The 21,822-nt window shown below is 37.6% G+C and overlaps 1 protein-coding gene across 12 annotated transcripts in view; it reads left to right on the forward strand.

Moving 5' to 3' along the window:
• Ptprm (protein tyrosine phosphatase receptor type M) overlaps nucleotides 1–21,822 on the forward strand; it is an 849,143-nt gene that overhangs the window by 332,318 nt on the left and 495,003 nt on the right. For all 12 annotated transcript variants that reach the window (XM_045144750.1, XM_045144751.1, XM_045144752.1 and 9 more), the window contains exon 5: nucleotides 14,884–14,999. In XM_045144750.1, the coding sequence (XP_045000685.1) occupies nucleotides 14,884–14,999 (116 nt within the window). The remainder of the gene's footprint in view (nucleotides 1–14,883; nucleotides 15,000–21,822) is intronic.

Below are 21,822 nucleotides of genomic sequence, written 5' to 3' on the forward strand. Positions count from 1 at the left end.
CATGCCCCAAACCTGAGGTCATATAGGTGAACATGGACACCATAGTAGAAGATCGGGCCATGCCTCTGTCCACTGCCTTTTGAGCTGTGGCCCTGCCTCTAGAAGCTGGGCATTCTCTACTGTCCCTGTACTTTTGTATCCCTGGCATCTCCCAAGTAATCAGGGTGAGCAAGCAAGAACAGGGGCCTGTTTTCTTCTGGCATTTGGCATGATTGGGAAAGCAAGGGTGGTTTTACCACTCTCATGGGATCTAGACCTGTATTTTACCAAGACACATCATGCTAGGCAATCATGGCAACTGTGTGTATAAATACACCATAGTGGGAAAATACTCTGTGTGCGTGCGTGTGTGTGTGTGTTCGCATGTATGTGTGAATATACAATGGTGATCTGTCTTATAAATATACTACATTCTATCTTTTGTGACTACTTAGTACCACCCTTTTCATTGATAAAAATATTATTGTAGGTAACATCTGTGGCTGTGTGTCCTGGTATGAAGTGGGAGCACAACAGGGGGTAGTCAAACACATGTCTAAAAAGTCAAATTGCTTGAATGTAGGGGAGACACATTTTTAGTTTTACTAAATTCTGCCATATTGCTATGGAATATGTCTGAATCAGTTTATATTCCTACCAGTAGTGCATGGAAGTTTTATTAAGCTACATCCTTGCCCCAAATTGATATTGTCAGACTTTAAAATTTGGCCATCTGAGTGATGGCAATGTGCTGCATTGTGACAATGTCTGGTGTTCATGGATTTTATGAGTCTCTGCTGATGGCCACTGCACAAGTTCTGAAGCAATAGTAAAAAGGTAACCCCTTGCAGTAACATGTCAGCTTCTTTTGAATTGCATGGATTAGAATAGGGCCTCAAGCTGCTCTCTCTTTTGGTTATAAAGACCCATGTTGTCAGATAAAGGAATCATGATTCACTTTTCTCATTCCATCCACAGCACCTCCCCCCACATCTCTCCCTCTTTCTCAGGTCATTATTTGGGGCTCTGAAGTTTGTCACATGTACAAGTTCCCACACAACCCTCCTCACATTCATGACTAAGACAGCCATTGCTTTGGTAGCATGCTACATTTGCCTCTTCTCTGTTTTTGCAAGACTGGGGAGTTAAAGAACTTTTTCCTATTTTTCTTTTTCTGAAAAGGCAAGGAACTGAACCAAATTAAAACAGCAGGGCAAATTCCGGAAGCAGAGTATAATTACCTGAGTTGGAACTTAGCCAAATGCTCAGAGTTGGAGCTTCCAGCTGTGATCTCATATGCTCAGCATTCATGGCTTTGGATTCACCACACGGGATGAGGGAGCACAATGTGCACCAGCCATCCTGCACTCCTACTCAGTGCAGAGCTCAGTGACGTGTGCTGCCCCATGTGTCTTAGAGATACTTGCCTGCAGGGCAGATATGGCTGCCACGCTGGGCACAGGTGTCCTGGCTGCAGACAACTTTACCCAGATCATCTTAAATCTGTATCCTGACTTCCTTTCTTCTACATTTGGCCTGGGCCAACATAGGAACACCTCAAAAATAGCCTCTTATTTTTCATTGTGCACAGCAAAGACAAAGACTTAATGCTGAGCTGCCTGTCTTCAGAGATGTGTCTGCTGTGACATTTGTGTGTTTCGGGGAAACCAGCTTCCCATGGCAATATGAACACATTGATGGGCCCTCCTCTGGAGATAACCTGTACTAATGCCTAATTGGTTTTGTGAGCTGCTGTAGGAAGCATAGTAAGGCACAGCAGTCTCAGGGCCAAGGGGTTGCATGCTGCTTTCACAGCACTTTGGGCTGTGATCTTTAAGTGGGTTTGATGATAGCCCTTCAAATAGCTGTTTTCTTCTGGATCTGTGAGTTTATGGGGAAAGCATGCAAATAAAGATTTGAAAGATTAAAGCATGAGTTCGGTCTCAAAACATAAAGCTTTTACAGATAATATTTTAGGAGATTTCCTATGAGGATTTCTAAATAATAATCAATAATTTTTAGTCTGATTCTCCTTAAATTTAGATCGCAAAAGAGCATCAGTAGTTCATATCCAAATCTGTGGTTTCCAATGGATGAAGGATTACTGCATCTCAGTTACTTTACTGTAAAGACTCCTGTTTGGACTCATAGGTTTATAAGCAGGCAATACAGTGTTTTAATAGTAGCTGTTCTTATGAAAGTATATAGTTGCTCATAAAATTGATTCTAATGTAATGACAAGATGATGTAGGATCAATGTTGAAATGGTTGTGCAGAACCAGCAGCTCTCTGCTTAAACCCACTTCTAATAAACATAGATAACTCATATTTTATATGCACAGTAAAAATATATTTTGAATTTTTCTCAATAATCTTAGTAGGAGAAACTGAAAAAGCATATTATCCAGATTATAACTCTTCCCTTTTCAGTACATTATGAGCTGTGCATCTACAGGTATTTCATTTATTATGTTTGTAGTGGCTTGAATGTGAAATGTCCCCATAGCTTCACGTGTTTGTGAGTAGGCCTTATACTCAACCCCTAGCCAGGGAGCCTTTGGAAGGTGAAGTCTTGCTGGAGGAGGTGTGTCACTGGGGATGGATCTTGAGCCTGATTTATCCAGCTGCACTGGGAGTGTACTAGCTAGCTTACTTTTTTTCTTAACAGGCATTTTATATTATTTGTTTATTTGAGAGAGAGAGAGAGAGAGAGAGAGAGAGAGAGAGAGAGAGAGAGAGAGAGGGAGAGAGGGAGAGAGGGAGAATGGGCATGACAGGGCCTCCAGCCACCACAAAGAAACTAGATATGCATGTGCTACCTTGTGCATCTGGCATATGTGGGTCCTGGGGAATTGAAACTGGGTCCTTTGGCTTGTCAGGCAAGTACCTTAACCACCAAGCCATCTCTCTAGCCCTTGGTAGCTCACTCTGGCTGCTCCTGCCATGCTGCTTACATGTGACAAGATGTGAAGCCCAGCATCTGATCTGTCATGCTTTTCTGATTGGGCCAGAACAGCCAGCCAGAAAACCCCAGGGATTCTACTCTCTTTACTTCCTCAGCATTGAAATTTCAGATGTATTTCCCTGCTCCAGGATTTTAAATGTTTGACAGAGACCAGAATTTAGGTCCTCTTGATTTCATATAAGCATTTTACCACCTGAATAATCTCTCCTCAGTCCCCTACATTTCTATTTTTAAAATATTTTATTTCCATTTATTTATTTGAGTGAGAGGGAGAATGGGCACTCCAGGGCCTCCAGCCACAGCATGAACTTCAGAAACATGTGCCACCTTGTACATCTGGCTTATGTGGGTCCTGTGGAATTGAACCTGGATTCTGTGACTTTGCAAGTAAGCTCCTTAACTGCTAAGGCAGCTCTTTAGCACTAAAATTAGATTTTCTTAATGAAAATTTATCATGCAGTACAAAATTAATGACAGTGACAAAGTACAAATTATAATTATTTTTGGAATTGTGTTATTGAATAATGAAAGGTTCTTTGGTAGTAAGTTATATAGGACTCCAAATAAAGAGTTAATTTCCAACATGTAGGAATATACCATGAATTTTTCTCCAAAGAAAAAATTCTTCAAGAATGTATATAGTATGGGCATAGTAGCTCTTTTGAGGTAGGAGGATCATTATGAGTTTGAGGCCAGCCTGGGGTTACAGAGTTCCAGGTCAGCCTAGACTAGAGGGAGAACCTGCCTCAAAACAACAACTACAGGGCTGGAGAGATGGCTTAGCGGTTATGCGCTTGCCTGTGAAGCCTAAGGACCCCTGGTTCAAGGCTCGATTCCCCAGGACCCACGTTAGCCAGATGCACAAAGGGGCGCACGCGTCTGGAGTTCGTTTGCAGAGGCTAGATGCCCTGGTGCGCCCATTCTCTCTCTCTCTCTCTCTCCCTCTCTCTGCCTCTTCTTCTCTCTGTCTGTCGCTGTCAAATAAATAAATAAAAATAAACAAAAAAAATTAAAAAAAAAACAACAACTACAACAAAACACATACACACAAACAAAAAAGGATGTATGTAGTTATTAATATATAGTAACTAGCTCTTTTTAATTAATAATAACATTAAATCTATACTCGAGTATTATACTGTTAAGATCTATTCTTAACCTTCAAGCAAAACAAAAATAAGAGTTTGAAATCTATTAAGATCAAAGTTTTCTGCTTCAATCAAAAGACTCAGTCACCTTTAGAGCATGTAATGTTCATTTGGTGGGGCAAATAATAATAATGACTTACTCATAGGTAAAATATAGGTACAATAAAATATTAAAACCATGTATAGCATAAAATAAGAACTTGATAAATGTTAGCTAATTATTCTGAAATTAATTTTACAGTGAATATCTGTAATATAGCAATTCAAGATCTGCAATATTTTCAACTCTGAAAATTATTGAGCACTATACTAGACACAATTGGAAAATTTTGTACCTGGATTCATGATGATTCTTTGAAACATAGAGACAGAAAAAGTATTATCAAAGACTACCTTCTACTACAAGTATAAGATGCATATTAAACATGAATGAATGTCTTATTTTGACTTGGATCCCATCAACAAGGCATCTCATATGAAAATACTACACAATTAGAAAATATTTGAAATTTGAAACAGTTCTGGTCTTAGCATGTTAGATAATAAATATTGAACCTACATTATTATTATTATTATTATCATTATTATTATTATTAGGCATTGCATTTTAAAAGTATTTATTGGGGAGAGAGCGAGTGAGCGAGAGAGAGAGAGAGAGAGAGAGAGAGAGAGAGAGAGAGAGAGAGAGAGAGAATGTGTGCACCAGGTCTTCTTGCTTCTACAAAAAAACTTCCCAATAAAGCATCACCTTGTGCATCTGGCTTTACATGGGTACTGAGGAATCAAACTCGGACCTGCAGCCTTTGCAAGCCAGATATTACATTTGAATAAATACCCTTGAATTAGTAACCTTCAAATATTAAATTTTAATTGCTACACAAATTAATTTCTTTGATTATAGAAATTTGTGTCCATTTTAAAATTCAAAGAATGTGTGCAAAATATATTGCTATATAGTATTGAGTGGGCAATACCAGGACTTTCTGTTTGGCAATACATGGCGTCCTTGATTGTGATGACAGCTCTGTCACACAAATAGAGAGGCATGGACTCTGACTATTCCGGCTGTTGGGCATGCTTCCAGTTCATTTCAACTTTTGCCATTACATTAAGATGTAAATGAAAATGAAAGAGTTAGGACCTACTAGTTTTCTGTCTGCTGTAACTTTGCACTTTGATCTTGCCCATTACTCATCTCTGATCTTGTTGCTAGTATTTTGATTCAGGCTTTGAAGAATCAATACTTATGAAACATCTCTGAAAATATTTGCATCTTGCTCATTGATAACGAACACCTTTGTATCAAAGGATGGTTTGAGATCAGTTAATACACACAAACTTATGTCTTTGTGAGAAGCAACAAAATGTGACAGGCAAGAGAGGAGAACTGTATAGAAGCCTGTTTGTTATTCATGGAAGAGAGTTTGCAGAGAGCTCCTGTAGATTTCATAGGAAAACTGGCAAAGCATTTTGAAGGAGTATCCAGGAAATAGATAGACCTATGAATTTGGAGAATGAGGTCGGGAGAGAATGTTTATTTCTGAGTATGAGATTTAAATTTCCCTCCTAAAGGTACTATTCCTGGAGTTATAATTAAAGTAGTTTGGTAACGTTGGCACTCATAGCTTAGCATGAGATCTGAACTTTTCTGGCTATAGAGTGTTTTACTTGGTCTCTTTTCCAGTTTCCAGTGGTAGGTCAGTCATTTCAAACAATACAGAATATTGCTGAGGGCTCAGTAACTACCAGGCACAAAGGATGCTTGCCTACATAATCTTATTTAATCTTTATGATAACCCTTTGATATGGGTACTTGAAAAAAAATCTCTACTTCACAAATGAAAAAAAAAAATAAACACTAAGGCTTGGATTTAGGAACTTTTGCCTATATTCAGAGGTAGTAAAATTTAAGGTATCGATGCTTGAATACAAATGTGCTGAAATCCATATCATAAAATAGACTCTACCTTATGTTGCTAACCCACTGAAAATAGTTCAAGGAATTCAAGCTCTGGATATGAAATTTTGTGAAATTATCCAGTCCTGATTTTTATTGCAAGACCATATTCATGAGCTGAGTATGGTGGTACACATCTTTAATCTCAGCACTCAGTAGGCTGAAGTAGGAGGGTTACCATGGGTTCATGGTCAGCCTTGAGCTACAGAGTGAGTTTCACATCAGTCTTCACTATAGTGACCCCTGACTCCAAAACCTAAAACAAGGGCTGGAGACATGGTTTAGCAGTTAAGGCACTTTCCTGAGAAGCCTGAGGGCTCATTTTGGACACATAAGCCAGATGCACAATGATGCAAGTGCATATCACTCATGTGCACAAGGGGGCTCAAGTGTCTGGAGTTTGATTGCAATGGCTAGAGGCCATGGTGTGCCAATTCGTTCTCTCCCTCTCTCAGAAATAAAAAGAAAAGAAAAGAAAAGAAAAGAAAAGAAAAGAAAAGAAAAGAAAAGAAAAGAAAAGAAAAAAAGAAAGACAAAAAAACCCTAGTCCATTGGGCTTGCCTCCAAAAAAAAGAAAGAAAGAAAAGAAAACATGATTGACTCCCATGATCCTAGAGAATGCTGATCCTGGAAGTAAAATCCCTCTGTCACTCTCTTGGTCACCCTGGTAGATGGATTTGTGTCTAACATCCAGAACAATAGCTTTAATATGAAATTGATAAGTTTCTTGTGAAAGTGTATAAGTTTACTAAGTTTGCTTGCCTCATCTGATTTTCATTTGAGAGTACTTCTGTTGTACTAGCCAGATTTTTTTTTTCCTGGCAGTGTGTTTATGAAACATGCCATAATATTTCACTATTTCCTAAGCTATGAGCAATTGGTATTTTCAGGGGAGGCCATTCTCCACGTGTAATTTGAACAGAAATATAAATATTTGGGGGCTTTCATAGTATTGTGTGTAATGGGTAGGTTCGGATCATTGAGATGAACTTCCAGACCAGGTATGGTTATGGAGAAAGGGATATTTATTGAAGCTTTAAAATCCAGGGGATGTTCCATAATGGCAGAAGAAGCTGGGACACTTTGATAGGTCTGATCAGGGAGTGAACCTCCCTCCCCCACCCATTGCCAGCACAAGCAAGCACACTTCAGTAACTCTGGGCAGAGCTCAAGCAGCCTGCACATCTTTAGGCTGGAATTCCAAATCCACCCACTATGATAATGAAACACTGGAGGGAGGCAGTCTAACTCTGTAGATGAATCATTTTATTCAGCTCACAGTTTGGAGGAAGAAGCCCAAAGGCCAGGTAGGCTCTTTGGTTCAGCTCTGGGAGCACATGTGGGATTAAAAGATAGTGTCACAAGATATGGAACCTGAGAGCCATGCAGAGGCTTAGGCTTGCTTTTGCAATAACTTAAGTTTTTGAAACTTGCTTTGTTTATATATATTTTAAATAATGACTAGAATTTTAACAACATTATACCATTGTTTTTTATGACCTGTCAGGGCACTGAGATATGAGTCCTGAAATATTTATATTACTAAAATTAGTCCATGCTGATGCCAGCTACAGTAGGCTAAAGTTCTTTCTCTATATAATGCTTTTCTTGCCAGTTACCATATCAAAATACCTAATTATCATTATTGTTATTCTTAACTTATCTCCTTTTGCAAAAGAAAAGAAAGTAAATTGGGGCTTTCAGAGTTCCTTTGAGAAATCTACAAATCAATTGAAGATCAACATTTTATTTTGTATTTGATTTAAAAAGACAAAATGTTAAAGTTTGTCAAAAAAAATCAAATACATGATTAACTGGGATCACAGGCATGGTGAAAAAGTAGCTTTCTATTTAACCATAGTGACAATACAAGATTTTAAAGGTAACTATGAGGTAACATGAAGGAGAGAAAATTAAATTCAACCCTTTAGGTCATTTATTACTGAAAATATTCCATTCCTTTATATACTCCAAAAGAATTAACACAAAAGCCTAAGCTAATATAAGACAGAATCTGCTCTCTATAGGTGGTTACTTTAAAAAGTAAGGGAACCCCCACTTCTAATTTTTTATTAAGAGCGGGCTAGTCATACAAATATCCAAAAACACACAACATGTGTGTGTGTGCATGTGCACATGCACATGTATGTGTGTGTTCACGTGCTATAGTGCACATGTGGAGGTCAAAGGACAGCTTTGAAGGGTCTGTGCTCCACCTTCTATGACAGGATCTTTGGCTGATGCAAACAAATTGTCAGACTGCAAAGGAACCTCAGACTAGTTGGTCCATGACACTTGGATTCTCTGGCTGTGCAAAGTTGTATTTGGCCGTAAGTGGATGCTAGGGAATTGAACCTGAACTGGCAGGCTTTGCAAGCAAACACTTTAAAAAATATTTATAATATTTATAAGGAGAGAGAGAATGCTGGGCACAACATGAAGGCCTTTAGCTGCTGCAAACAAAATCCAGATGCATGTACCCTTTGTGCATCTGGCTTTATATGGATACTGGGGAATTGAACTCTACTCCGTGGGCTCTGTAGGTGAGCACCTTAACTACTGAGCAATCTTTCTAGCCCCAACAAGTACCTTTTTTCTTAACTTCTGGGACATCTCCCCAGTTCTAAACTTGATTTTTGGACAGAGAAGCAAGCAGAAATTATACTCACTTTGCATTTGTATAGTGTTACTGTTTGTTTTAGCATAAATTTACAAATCCAGTCAAATACAAGCAGGCTGTAGTTCAAAACTTCCCATACCCATTCAGATTTCTAACATTTTCTCTCCAACTTGTAGTTTTTCAAAACATTCTTTATTCTCTATTAGAACTTTCTCAAACATAATCCATCTGTTTCCTTGTGTGCTTTCATTCAGAGTGCTTCTCTTCATTCTTTTTTGTTCTACTATTTCCACACATGTGTGTAACATAAGTATGTGGGATATGTATACATATGTGCACACTGAGAAACCCATTTCACAGAGAAAATAGGAAATAGGTTTGACTTGTGTTCATGTGTAATCATTCTGTATTTCATCAAAAATTTTGAATATATGCTCTTTACATCTTGTAAAAGGTGCATGATTGTTCATAGTTAAAAATTGTATCAAGGGGTTGAAGAGATAGCTTAGCAGTTGAGATGCTTGCTTGTGAAGCCTAAAAACTGAGGTTCAATTCCCCAGTACCAATTTAAACAGGATGGACAAGGTGACAAATGCGTCTGGAGTTCATTTGCACTGGTTAGAGGAAAGGCCCTTGTGTGCCCATTCACTCTCTATCTGCCTTTCCCCCCTTCTCTTAAATAAATAAAAATAATAAACTTGTGCCAAAAGAATCTACTTATTAACAGGTCCAATAAATTTGTCTGTTAGGATGAATGAGAATCCAAAAATATGGAAACATAAATTATGAATACTTAAGTACTTTTTTGTACTTAGGAGTTATCTAGATATTTAATGGATATCTGAATCTTAACATAACTTTCAGGTTACAGCTTATTAAAAAGATTGTTGAAGCTATTTTTAGGCAAATGAATTATAAAAATTATTGTTGAGATAAAAGTTATCAGAAGGATCAAGTTCATTTAATCATTAATCATTTAATTAATCATTTAATTCATTAGTTTTATAATCTTAAACACCTACGAACTATAACATTAGCTTATTAAAATAAACTTGAATGTTAAAACAGTGTTTCGTATTCAATACTGATTACTCAGAGCCTGTGATATTATTTTTTGTATTAAAACTTTCTTCCCTAAGTTGATAATACCCAGAGGTAAAGAAATATCAAATATGCATAGGGTCTGTAGGCACGTATATATGATAATCCCCAAAGGTACAGAAATATCACATGCATAATATCTCTAGGTATGTGTATGTATGTGTGTATGTATATGTATGTATGTATATATATATATATTTATATGTATGTATGTATGTGTGTGTGCATATATATATATATATATATATATATATATATAAAATAATACCCAGAAGTAAAGAATATCACATATGCATAGTATCTGTAGGTATGTGTACATGTAACAGATTCAAGTAGAAATCATATAGCATCATGGTAAATTTTAATCCATGATTCAACTGTAGGCATTAGTAAAAACCAGTATTTCTAAATATTTACTTATTTATATAAATATAGTGAGAGAACTGGGAGTGTATTCTTCTCTTTGACTCTCTTGATATTTTAATTTCAGTTGTGTATCTGGCAGATAAAACAAGTTACCACCTGTTCAGTATGAAGGCCAAAGCTTTTTTCCAATTATTTTGGAAGTGACAATATTTTCTCTTGTCCTAACATATAATTTTATACAGGCTGTGGACTAAATTGTGCTTATAAGTAGGCTGTTTTTTTTCAGGACTTAGATGGCTGCTTTGAAGGGATCTCTGACTCCTGAGAGTCCATGAGGTGTTATATGGGAAGTGTGGTAGTTTGATACAGGTGTCCCCCATAAAATTAGGTGTTCTGGATGCTAGGTTCCCAGTTGATGGAGGTTTGGGAATTAATGCCTCCTGGAAGGAGTGTTTCTTGGGGCGCAGGCTTATAGCCAGTTCCCTCCCCCAAGTCAGTGTTTGGCACCCTCTCTTGTTGCTATTTTCTACCTTATGTTGGCCAGGGGGTGATGTCCACCTTCTGCTTATGCCATTGTTTTCCCCTGCCATCATGCAGCTTCCCCTCAAGCCCTGTAAGCCAAAGTAAGCATCTTTTTCCAAGAAGCTTCTCTTGGTTGGGTGATTTCTACCAGCAATGTGAATCTGACTGCAACAGGGGGCTTTTACTTCCATTAGAATGTGAAAATGCTTCAATGAAAGAAGAAAGGTCTTCCAGGAGTTAATGTGGGATGTTTAAAGTTTTTGATAGTGCTATTGAAGTTCTAAATTCTCACAGCAAGAAGAAAAGTTGTGTACAGTATTGTTATGGAGTGAAGGAGCATGCAGTCAGCAGGGATTTGAAAAGTTGGGGTTCAGTGGGCTGAAAACTTTCCCAACGGGAGAGAGTCCTAGCAATTAAGTGCAGGAAGGAAAAAAAAAAAACAAAAAACACTGCTGGGAATATAACCCAGGTCTTTTGAGTATGTGCATACAAGCCTGCCCTGTTAGGGTTCATCCTGGACACAGAAATATTCCCAGAGAATGTAGAATATGTAGTCCCTACCAAAGAGAGCATGGGCAAAAGAAAGCAAGGACCCCATTGGCATACAAAGCTTAGAGGCATTTGGGAAAGAGAGCAAGTGCCTTCTGAGCTAAGAACATTTCTTTAGAATTGAATAAATCCCCTGATAGCTGGTAACATTTGATAGGATGCCACCCCACATACAGGGTAACTCTGTGACCACAAATTCTACCTCTACAAATAGCTGGCTACCTCTAGCTGGCTCATACTGTGTTTTGTGGACCTAAGTATTAAAAACCTTTCTTTACTTTTGAGGAAATAATGTCTCCCTATATTCAATGCATATTGTGTACTTGTGGTAATTTGAATAGATGGCCTCCAATATATGCAGTGTTTTATTACAGTTGAAATTTAGATCTGCAGCCAACTGGGTGGAAAAGGTAGATCTTAGGATCCAGCCTTAAGGTGGTAGTGGTGGTGGATTTGAGATTCTAGTCTAAAGATATGCAAAGTGCCTAGTTCCACCTGGAGTTCTTGAAGTGTGCTGTGTGGCTTTTGGGCTTGTGGCTTCTCTCTCTATGCTTGGACCTGTGAAAGCAGAGCCAGCTTCTTCTACCATTATGGAACTTCGCCTGGATCTGTAAGCTTCAATAAATATCCCTTCCACCATAACTATGCCTGGTTTCAAAGATCATCTCAGCAAACCTGAAGCTCTCTGCTATAGAAATTGGTATCAGAAGTGGGGTGAGATGAACCAAACAATATAGATTGTGGTCTTTTGGAACTTTTGTTTTGGCACAATGGACATGGACTTAGTACTTACAACTGATGATGCCTTCTGGAGTGGTAAGCCAAGTTTTGTGGACTATGCTGATGAGAGTGTGAGAATACTAAGTACAAACAGTATTGAACTCGAGACTTGGCTTATGAGCTTTCTAAGGGGAAAGAAAGACTGCAGAGGACTTTGTTAGAACACGGCTACTGGCATAAGGGCTGGCTGCATTCTGCTACCAAGACCCAGAGAGTCTGATCAAGATTAAATTTATAATGGACTGATGTGCTTGGATAAAGATATTGGACTGGCATATTTAAGATTTTATGTTAGAAAACCTCAAACAAGACTGGTTTTAGGCTACTGAAGCTGCTATTGTTAAACACATTAGCAATCTTAAAGAAAATGGCCCAGCTGATTTACATTAAAACAATGGAGAGGATGCCTGAGGAAAGACTATGATAAAAATACAAACTCTTTTGGGAAAGAGTTTAGTGGAAGTGGAATATACTTTTTTCAAGGTTAACATTTATGCCATCCCTGAATTAAGAATATGACTGTATCCTGCATACCTGATATTAGTTTTGGGAGCATGAAAGTACATGGAGTGGGTCAAGAAGTGCACACATGGTTCCAGGAACCACTGCTGAGATGAGGAATGAGCCAGGGCATGATAACCCTGATAGGCTGGAAGAGCCTTTGGAAGATGGACCATGGTTTACACAGAGACCTAAAGAAATTTTTGATATACCAGGACTGTGTAAGGGCTACATGGAGGCTGATAACCTGGGATGGAAATTTTCCCAGGCTACTAAGCCAGCTGGAGTGGTGGGATTGAAAAATCTGGACACACTAGGATTGAACTTGAACTGCAAAGGTTTGATGTTTGTTTGATGGTTGTTGAGTCTGCATTGTTCTAGTCTCTCCCTGTTATGCCTTGTAGCAATTGAAAATGTTTACTTTGTGCCTTTATATGTTGAAAGTATATAACTTGTTTGATTTTACAAGAGTCACATCTAAAAGACAATCTCAAATCTCAGAGGAGACTTGGGACTTTGGCTCTATTTTAAGTTGGTAAAGACTGTGGGGACATTTAAAATTGGACTGAATACCATTTACAATGTGAGATAGTTTTGATTCTATTGTGGGCCATGGGTGGAATGTGGTAGCTTAAATAGATGACAGACACCCAATATATTCAGTGTTTTATTGCAGTTTGTAATTTAGATCTGCAGCCAACTGGCTGGAGGTGGTGGATCTTAGAGTCCAGCCCTTAGGTGGTGGTGATACATTTATGATTCCAATCAAAATTATACAAAGTGCCTAGTTCCTCCTGGAATTCCTGAAGTGTGCTGTGTGGCTTTTGGGCTTGTGGCTTCTCTCTCTGCTGGGACCTGTTAAAGCAAGGCCAGCTTCTTCTGCCATTATGGAATTTCCCCTGTATCTGTAAGTGTCAATAAATACCCCTTTCTCCATAAGTATGCCTAGTTTCAAAGTTCATCTTAGCAAATCTAAAGTTGTCTGCTATAGTACTTCTCATAAATTTGAAGCCATTCATTATTCTTTTATCAGCCAATAGATTTTCTGTGCCCAGATTTTCTTTCACTACCTGGAAAGGCCTGCTTTAATTAAACTCATTCACTACAAAAATAAAAAAGGTTTCCAGTTGTATTTTTCATCTTCTCAACACAGAATTCATCTTCTTGTGGTTCCACTGGAGAACAAGGTGGTGGCTACTTCTCCCCTGCCCTGCAGGCCTACCAGTGGAGCGGCATCATCTCAGGGGTGCCTTTTCAGGAGTTTCTGGTCCGTTTCTGGAGGCAGATTGTTGACTGAAGTGCTTCTATATTTCCTTGTAGTAAGGCCCCTCTGCATGGTTGCTTGGATAAGTCCCCTAGTATGTGCTTGTATAGGTCCCCTGTCTAAAATCCTCAGAAGTGTTATGTTATGGACACTTGATTGTAGTGAGATTCAGAATTAAGATATGTTTCTCAGATTGAATAGAATTGCACATTTTAAAATAAGTTTTTGATCATTTTTATTTATTTATTTGAGAGTGACAGACAGAGAGAGAAAGAGGCAGAGAGAGAATGAGCATGCCAGGGCTTCCAGCCACTGCAAACAAACTCCAGACGTGTGTGCCCCCTTGTGCATCTGGCTAACGTGGGTCCTGGGGAATTAAGCCTTGAACCAGGGTCCTTAGGCTTTACAGGCAAGCGCTTAACCACTAAGCCTCTCTCCAGCCCAAATTGTACATTTTAAAAACAGCTGTCCCATATAGACCATGGACAGTGGAAACCATGTCTCTTGGCATTTGAAATCTCTTAGACTTCTTGAATTAGAAATAAAAGTCAGCAAAAACTGCTGGCTATGGTGAGTGAGCATCATTCACAGAGCCTGTCTATAAGAATAGTATTTTTGGTAACGGGCAGATATTACACAAAGAATGTTGCATACCAATTAGTTATATTAAAAATATATATGTGAATAGCTCTGTATTTGGATTTCAAAATTTCCTTGACAACATCATTTAACTTCTTACTGCTCTTTTCATGTTGCTAATATAAATATCTAATATGTTTTTGTTCAAAACATCAATTAGGCCTTTGCATAATCTTATTAATACAGATCTGTTATTACAAGAAGACTGCTGAGCTACGGTAATTTGCACAGCAGGAACAATGATATATCTTCTCCTTTGGTCTTATCCCAGATTGCCTTGCTTTCTTCTTCTCTTCATGAAGCACCCGACGAACACCTTCCATAATATGTTTTACAGCTGCAGAGAAATCTTTAAAGCTCGTGGTGCAAAAGCATTCTTTTCTCCCAGTGTAAACGAAATGGACGGGCTCCAACTGGAAGGTAGATTGGGAAAGACATGCACTTGTTATAGATCTCCACTTTTAATGCCTTGACTTCTTTTGTCTTGTATAGCCAGAACACCCCACTTCCTGCGGATTCAGAATGTGGAGGTGAACGCCGGCCAGTTTGCCACCTTCCAGTGCAGCGCCATTGGCAGAACCGTGGCTGGGGACCGGCTCTGGCTGCAGGTAGGAGCACTGACTTTCAGCTCTGCAGGCAGACCCCAGCCGGAGAGACACATCACCCTTGAGGAAGGACCATGGGCTGTCATGGTCCTAGGATGTTGTCTCCCCATCAGTAAATTGTCAGGTTCTCAGATATTCTACAGAAGCCAGGTATTTTTCTTCACATGCTTTTTATGAATTTCCTTTTGAACTTCCTTTTTTCTTATTAATTTCCTTTGTCAGATTCTGTCAAGTTAAGAACAGTACATTAAATTCTATTGTTTCCCCTACTCATTTTCTTGGGTAAGAAAATCACAAGAATCTCACTGGCAATTACTATCTCATTGCTGGGTCAAACAGCCAATCAAAAGCAACATAGGGAAGGAGAGAGCTTACTGGGTTGAGAGCAAGTTTCATCATGATGAGGAAGCATGGTACAAGCAGGAAGGTGGCTCACATCTTCATACATCAGTGGTATGGAGTAGTCAACTATCCATACTTCCAGAACCAAGCATCAATCTCAGGACCCTGTACATGTTGGGCAAGTGCTCGACCATGGAGCTTCTTTGAGGCCTTTTACATTTTATTCTTAGTTTACTTTTAATTTTGTATTTTTTATTGTATTGTATTTTATTGCATTTATTGTAATTTTTTATTCTGAGTTGAACAACTCTTTGTACTTTTAATTTTTCTACATCTGCTGTCCCCATCACATGTCAGCTTCCACTTTCCTGTGCTGAAGTTTTCTCTGTACCTGTCACTTCTCTTCCTCCTTCTAGAATTCTTACTTCTTTCATGACCTGATGATTATGATATGTTATATTTCTGTGGTGCTGTGAACATTTAGTCTTTTTCCCTTTTAATCATCAACACTTAAATAAAAGGTTATTTATATGACTATATTTTCTTGAGAAAGTGGGAGGTAGCCAAACATACTCTTCTAAGAAGAGTCTACCTTAGGTTGTCAAGTGGAAGTGTAGTATGGGGCGGGGCCTCTTCACCTCCTCTGCCCAGAATGCTTTACTCTGATGCCTGATGTCATTCTCTTTTTTCTGTTATAGAAGCTTTCATTGCTAGGAAGAAGAGATGTATACATTACAGTGGAATTGTATGTGTCAAACCCATTTTTACTTTTTTGTTTGTTTTGTGTAAGGGCTCATCACAAAGTATCTTATTAAATGTTCTACAGGTGATTCCATTGTGAAGCAAGGGTTGAGAATCACAAGTATGAAGCAAGATGCAACACATGCTGTTAATTGAGAAAGGAAAAGACGGTCATAGCTTATGACTGGTAGCTACAGCATATCCCTCTGTATTCCCAGGGCTTGTTTCCAAGAACCATGTGGAGATACCATTGTCTTAAGATACTAAAGTTCTGTATAGAAAATGGTATTACAATAGTATGTAACCTATACATAAATAATTTCTAGAGGACCCTTAATACCTAATACAAATTAAATGCTACATATCAGATACTATACCATATTATTTAGTGAAAAGTGACCAGAAAATATCTCTACCTGTTGAATATAGATACATAATTCTTTCCCTTTTGACACAGGTCTCAATCTGTAGCCCAGATTGGCCTATAACATACTATTTAGCCCAGGCTAGTCTTGAATTCACATCACTCTGCTTGAATTTCAGGCATGAGTTACCATTCCCAGCTTTCCAAGTATTTTTAAAAGTAAGCACCTTTAATCACTGAGCAATCTCGTCAATCCTGCCAAGTATGTTTTGATTCAATATTTGGGTATATAACCTGTATAAATGTCCCTTGTTTTCTGTTCTAGTAGATTAAAATTATAGTGTTAGGGAATTAACTCCTGTTTGAACCATTCAATGCATTTCCCTTTCTATTGCCTAGGCTGTTCTATCACTTTATATAATATGACTGCACAGTACCCTGATGCTTTTAGTGTGGTGGAGGAAAAGGTGGAATGATAATGGCATACATGATATATATTTTTTATTTTACTGTTGATTTTTAAAAATTTATTTATTTATTTATGAGAAAGAGAATGAGGCAGATAAAGAGAATTGTGCTCACCAGGACTGCTAGCTACTATAAATTTCAGGTACATGTGCCACCTTGTGCATCTGTTTTAAGTGGGTCCTGGGGAATGGAACCTAGTTCCTTTGGCTTCACAGGCAAGTGCCTTGTCCACTAAGCCATCTCTCTAGCCCCACATATTATATTTTTTAAGTGAATCTTAGCTTAGGCTTCACTAAAGATTCTATTTGGTTTGTGAGTTCTTATTGTAGAATAACTTTATTGTTAAATAATTTGTATCCTGGATGAGCAGGCGTTTTGGGGGAAGATGTTTTTTGTATTAATAGGTTATGTAAGAAGACTCATATGCCTTATTCTAAAGGATGCTTTCTATAAATCTGAACCAATGGCAAGTGGTTCTCAGTAGGGATGGAATGTTCCAGGACAGGATGGTTTCCCAGAATCATTCTTTTCCTCTACAGTCATAGGAGCAAACCTATAATCATGGACCACTCTCTCTAATTTGGAGCCACAAAGACTGAGCATACAAAATCCAAAGTTCCCTCAAAGTCTAAATGTAAAACATATTGAGTGCCACCAGAATGCCACAAATGGAAAACTTTATACCATGGAAGAGTTTTGGGTACAAAACTATCTCTTTCTGTAAGTTTCTCTGTCTCTCTCTCTCTCTCTCTCTCTCTCTCTCTCTCTCTCTCTCTCTTTTTTTTTTTTTTTTGAGGTAGGGTTTCACTCTAGCCCAGGCTGATCTGGAATTCACTATGTAGTCTCAGGGTGGCCTTGAATTTTCTGTGATCATCCTACCTCTGCCTCCTGAGTGCTGGGATTAAAGGCATATACCAACTTTTTCTATATTTTTACATCTTTTCTATGATTTTCTTTCTATCTTTGTCTCTCTCTCTCTCTCTCTCTCTCTCTCTCTCTCTCTCTCTTTCTCTCCATATATGTATTCATACATATGAGTGTGTGTGTGTGTGTGTGTGTGTGTGTGTGTGTGTGTGTGATGCTGGGATTGAAGCCCAGGACCTTAAACATACTTACCAAGTACATTACTACTTAACTATATCCCCATATACAAACTTATTAAATAATTATAAAAAAATAACTTCAATCTATGTGAATAAGGTACATATGAATTGTAAATGAGGTTCCTGTGTAGCTTTAGATGTATGGTGTATGCTAATGTATTAAAATTTGAATAAATATCAAGCCCTAAGCCCCTATTATTGTAAGCATTTCTGATAAGGTATACTTAACTGGCAGTGCTGCTAATTTTATAACAGTTGTAGAAATGATTTTCTGCATGTAAACTCACTAGAGTTCTTAAAACAATTCTGAGATCCAGACACAAAATTGGAAGAAGAAAGAAAGTGTTTAGATATCTCTGATTTGAACTTCTCCAAGAGCAAGGAAAGATTTATATGGTCTTATAATCTTTGATTTGAGGGACAGCAGTGCTTTTGAGTGTAGTCACTCACAAACATTCTCATTGTTTGTGTCACAGTCTTTTGAATCCTACCATAGTCATTTGGCATAGTTTCTTGAATATATCTGTTGATAGAAAAGCATCTTCTGTCCATAGAACAGATGTATATGTGTGTTACTTGCACACGCTGATACACCTATGAGAAATAGCCAAGGATTTATGTGTATGACATATATTTGAAAAATAATTCTTATTGTAGTCATCACAAAGTCATAATGCAAATAAATCTGATAATCAAAACTATTAAAGAAAATTTCACAACCTAGTTTCAGTTCTCATCTGTAGACTACAGAAGTTAGCAACAAAGTTATCTCCATGTTGCTGGAATTAACTTCCAAAGAGACACAGTTTATAGGAGGAGTGGAATTTATTTTATGCTTTATAGATCCAGGGAAGTTACATTATGGTAGAAGAGAGGGACCCCTTTTCACTGATCCAAGCAAAGAGATACCACCATTAGCCATCAGGCAACAAAAACAACAGCTGGGCTGGAGAGATGGCTTACCAGTTAAGGCACTTACCTGTGAAGCCTAAGGATCCATGTTTGATTCTCCAGATCCTATGTAAGCCAAACATACAAGGTGATGCAAGCACACAAGGTTGTACATGTACACAAGGTGGTACATACATCTGGAGTTCAGTTGCAGTGGCTAGAGGCCCTGGCATGCCAATTCTCTCTCTCTTTAATAAAAAATTACAAAAAAGGCAACAACCATCAGGAGTCCAGGCAGAGCTTATAAATGCATAATTTTGGGCAAGAAATCAGATGTGCCCCCAGTGACACCTCAGGGATGGACTCCAGGATCCTCCTCCAGTGATATCTCATTCAGCTAGGCAGCTGGAGGCAAGCTTTAATAATATATATATATATATATATATATATTAATAATATATATAATATATATTATATATGTATAATATATATATTATATATATATATATAATAATATATATATATATTTTCTATTGGGGACATACATTTAAACTACCACAGGTGGGCTTTTCTAGAATAAAGAATTATAAACTAAAATATTTGTTCCTATAGAGAACTTCAAACACCTTCCAGACAATCTGTGTAGTAAAGCAACATTTGTATTTGTAGGACTGCTTTCATGTACTGTAAGACTGTTGGGCCTTGCAGTTCTTAAAGGTATCTTATACAAGTTATCAGATATGGCATCATATAAATTTAAATGTGGTATTTCACACATGAGACACAAAAATGAAATATGTTCATGAAAATTACTCAAGCACCCCAAACATGACACTTATAGTCACTTGCATTTTAAAAAAAGTTTAGATTATTTATTTGTATAGTTATATGTATGTATAACCATATATATATGCATTGAGAAGGATAATTAAATTTTTATTTTCTTTTATTTTTATATATTTTATATTTTATATATCTTTTATAGATCTTATACTTTGGTTTGTTCATGGAGAATTTTTTAAGTTTCTGAGCTTTTATGTAGTCAAACTTTTTTATTATGTCAGAGAGCAAGAAGGGGTGGTGGGAATTGGCACGCCAGGGCCTCAGCCACTGCAGCTGAACTCCAGACAATGCACCCACTTGTGTGCCTGTGTAACCTTGTGTGCCTGCTGGCTTACATGCAACCTGGAGAGTTGAACATGAGTCCTTAGGCTTTGTTGGCAAGTGCCTTAACTACTAAGCCATCTTTCTAGTCCTTCTTTATATATTTTATGTATTGGCCACATCACACTCAGAGAAATTAAAAGGTTTAGTCTGTAGGACAAATTGCAGGAGTTGGGAGGCAGTTGACATATCTTCCTCACAGCATGGGAATCGGGAACTTGGGTCACTCTTGCTTCCTTAAAGTTAAGAGTGTCTATCAAAGGAAACCTGAAAGAAACCTAATTCTTCAGGGCAGGTATTGGTCATTGCCCAGTTCAGTTTACTTTCACAGATGATTTATATCTAAATGGAAAGTTTTCAAGCTGAATTCTTAATTTAATTAATACAAAGAAGAATTCAAAAATAGGAAATTTATATGCAACAAAACATTCATTGTTGATGATAATTATTACGGGCAATGTCATCTTATTCAGAAAGTCAGTCTTATGTGTACAATTACCTATGTATGTTTTTGTGTTATATATAAATTTGTTCAGTGTTGTTGCAAATTAGTAATTTTGGTCACTGGCATATTTTTTCCTCATTGAGTGACCTTGCATTTCAAATAGCATTAGCCTTTTAACCAGATAGGTCTCATATTTGCTGTGATAACATCTGTGTTTGAGAATCCACCAGCACAGGCTCATTGAGAGTTTTACTCTTTTGTAAACAAGTCTTGATACTTCTTTTAAATAGTTTATTGAGATAGTTTTAAAATCAATTTTATCATATACATCAATTATTAGAAATAGAAAAGGAAATAAGATGAGGTCCCCATGAAGTCCTCTATAGAAAACATCATTAAAGCCTGGCACCCAGAATAGTACCTGTCAAATACTTGCTGGTGCTCAGAGCTTAGTGACACCCTTCACAGACCAGGTATCTCCTGCAGGTGAAATTCGAAGTCCACATGATGTTGGCTAGGATGATAAGCACAAAGAAGGCATGCTTACTTAGGCATCTAGCTCCTGTCCATAGGAAATCCTTGGGTGTGATGTAAAACCTGGTGGTGTCCCATATTGTGCATCAAAATATGTAACAATATCTCACAGATTTGTCAAAACAGACATAGGTGGGAATAGTTTTACCAACAAATACATTTAATATATTATCTTTAAAGCTTTCATTCTTGCCTATGTTCTCTAGACTTTCTGCTTTATTAGAAAACTTTTTATCCCATCTTATTAAAAAATTTTATTACCATAGCACCTGTTAAAAGTAATAGGAATGAATATACCTAGAATAAGGGCCTTTCATTGGAACTTGCCTGCAGCAATACTTGTGCCTTAGTAACAGTGAATGAAACTTCTCCCTTTCACATTTGTGGGAATGCAATTCAATCTAAGCTCTTAATTTGGGTAGTGTAATTTTATTCAAGGAAAAAAGAACCTCACACAGAATTAGATTTTTTTTTCAGTTGTTGGCCTAGAGATGGATACATTTTTTTTTTTTTCTTTATGGAGGTTGACATGAAATTTCATTTAGTTGACTGTAAGCTCTCAAATTGTGAGAAAAAGTATTTCTTAGCCATCTAATAAACTTCTTGTATTTCTGTTACGATTTCAGGTAATTTTAGATTTTTTTATTTATTTAGAGGGTGAGGGGGAAAAAAGGAAAATGTTGACATTGTGACCTTAAATGATTCTCATAAGATCAGGTTTTCTGATCTAAGATAGTATTAGGCTTGTGAATGAACACATTATATGAGCAGTAT

The sequence above is a fragment of the Jaculus jaculus genome, chromosome 2 (assembly GCF_020740685.1).
Source record: "Jaculus jaculus isolate mJacJac1 chromosome 2, mJacJac1.mat.Y.cur, whole genome shotgun sequence".
In the NCBI taxonomy this organism is placed as follows: Eukaryota; Metazoa; Chordata; class Mammalia; order Rodentia; family Dipodidae; genus Jaculus; species Jaculus jaculus.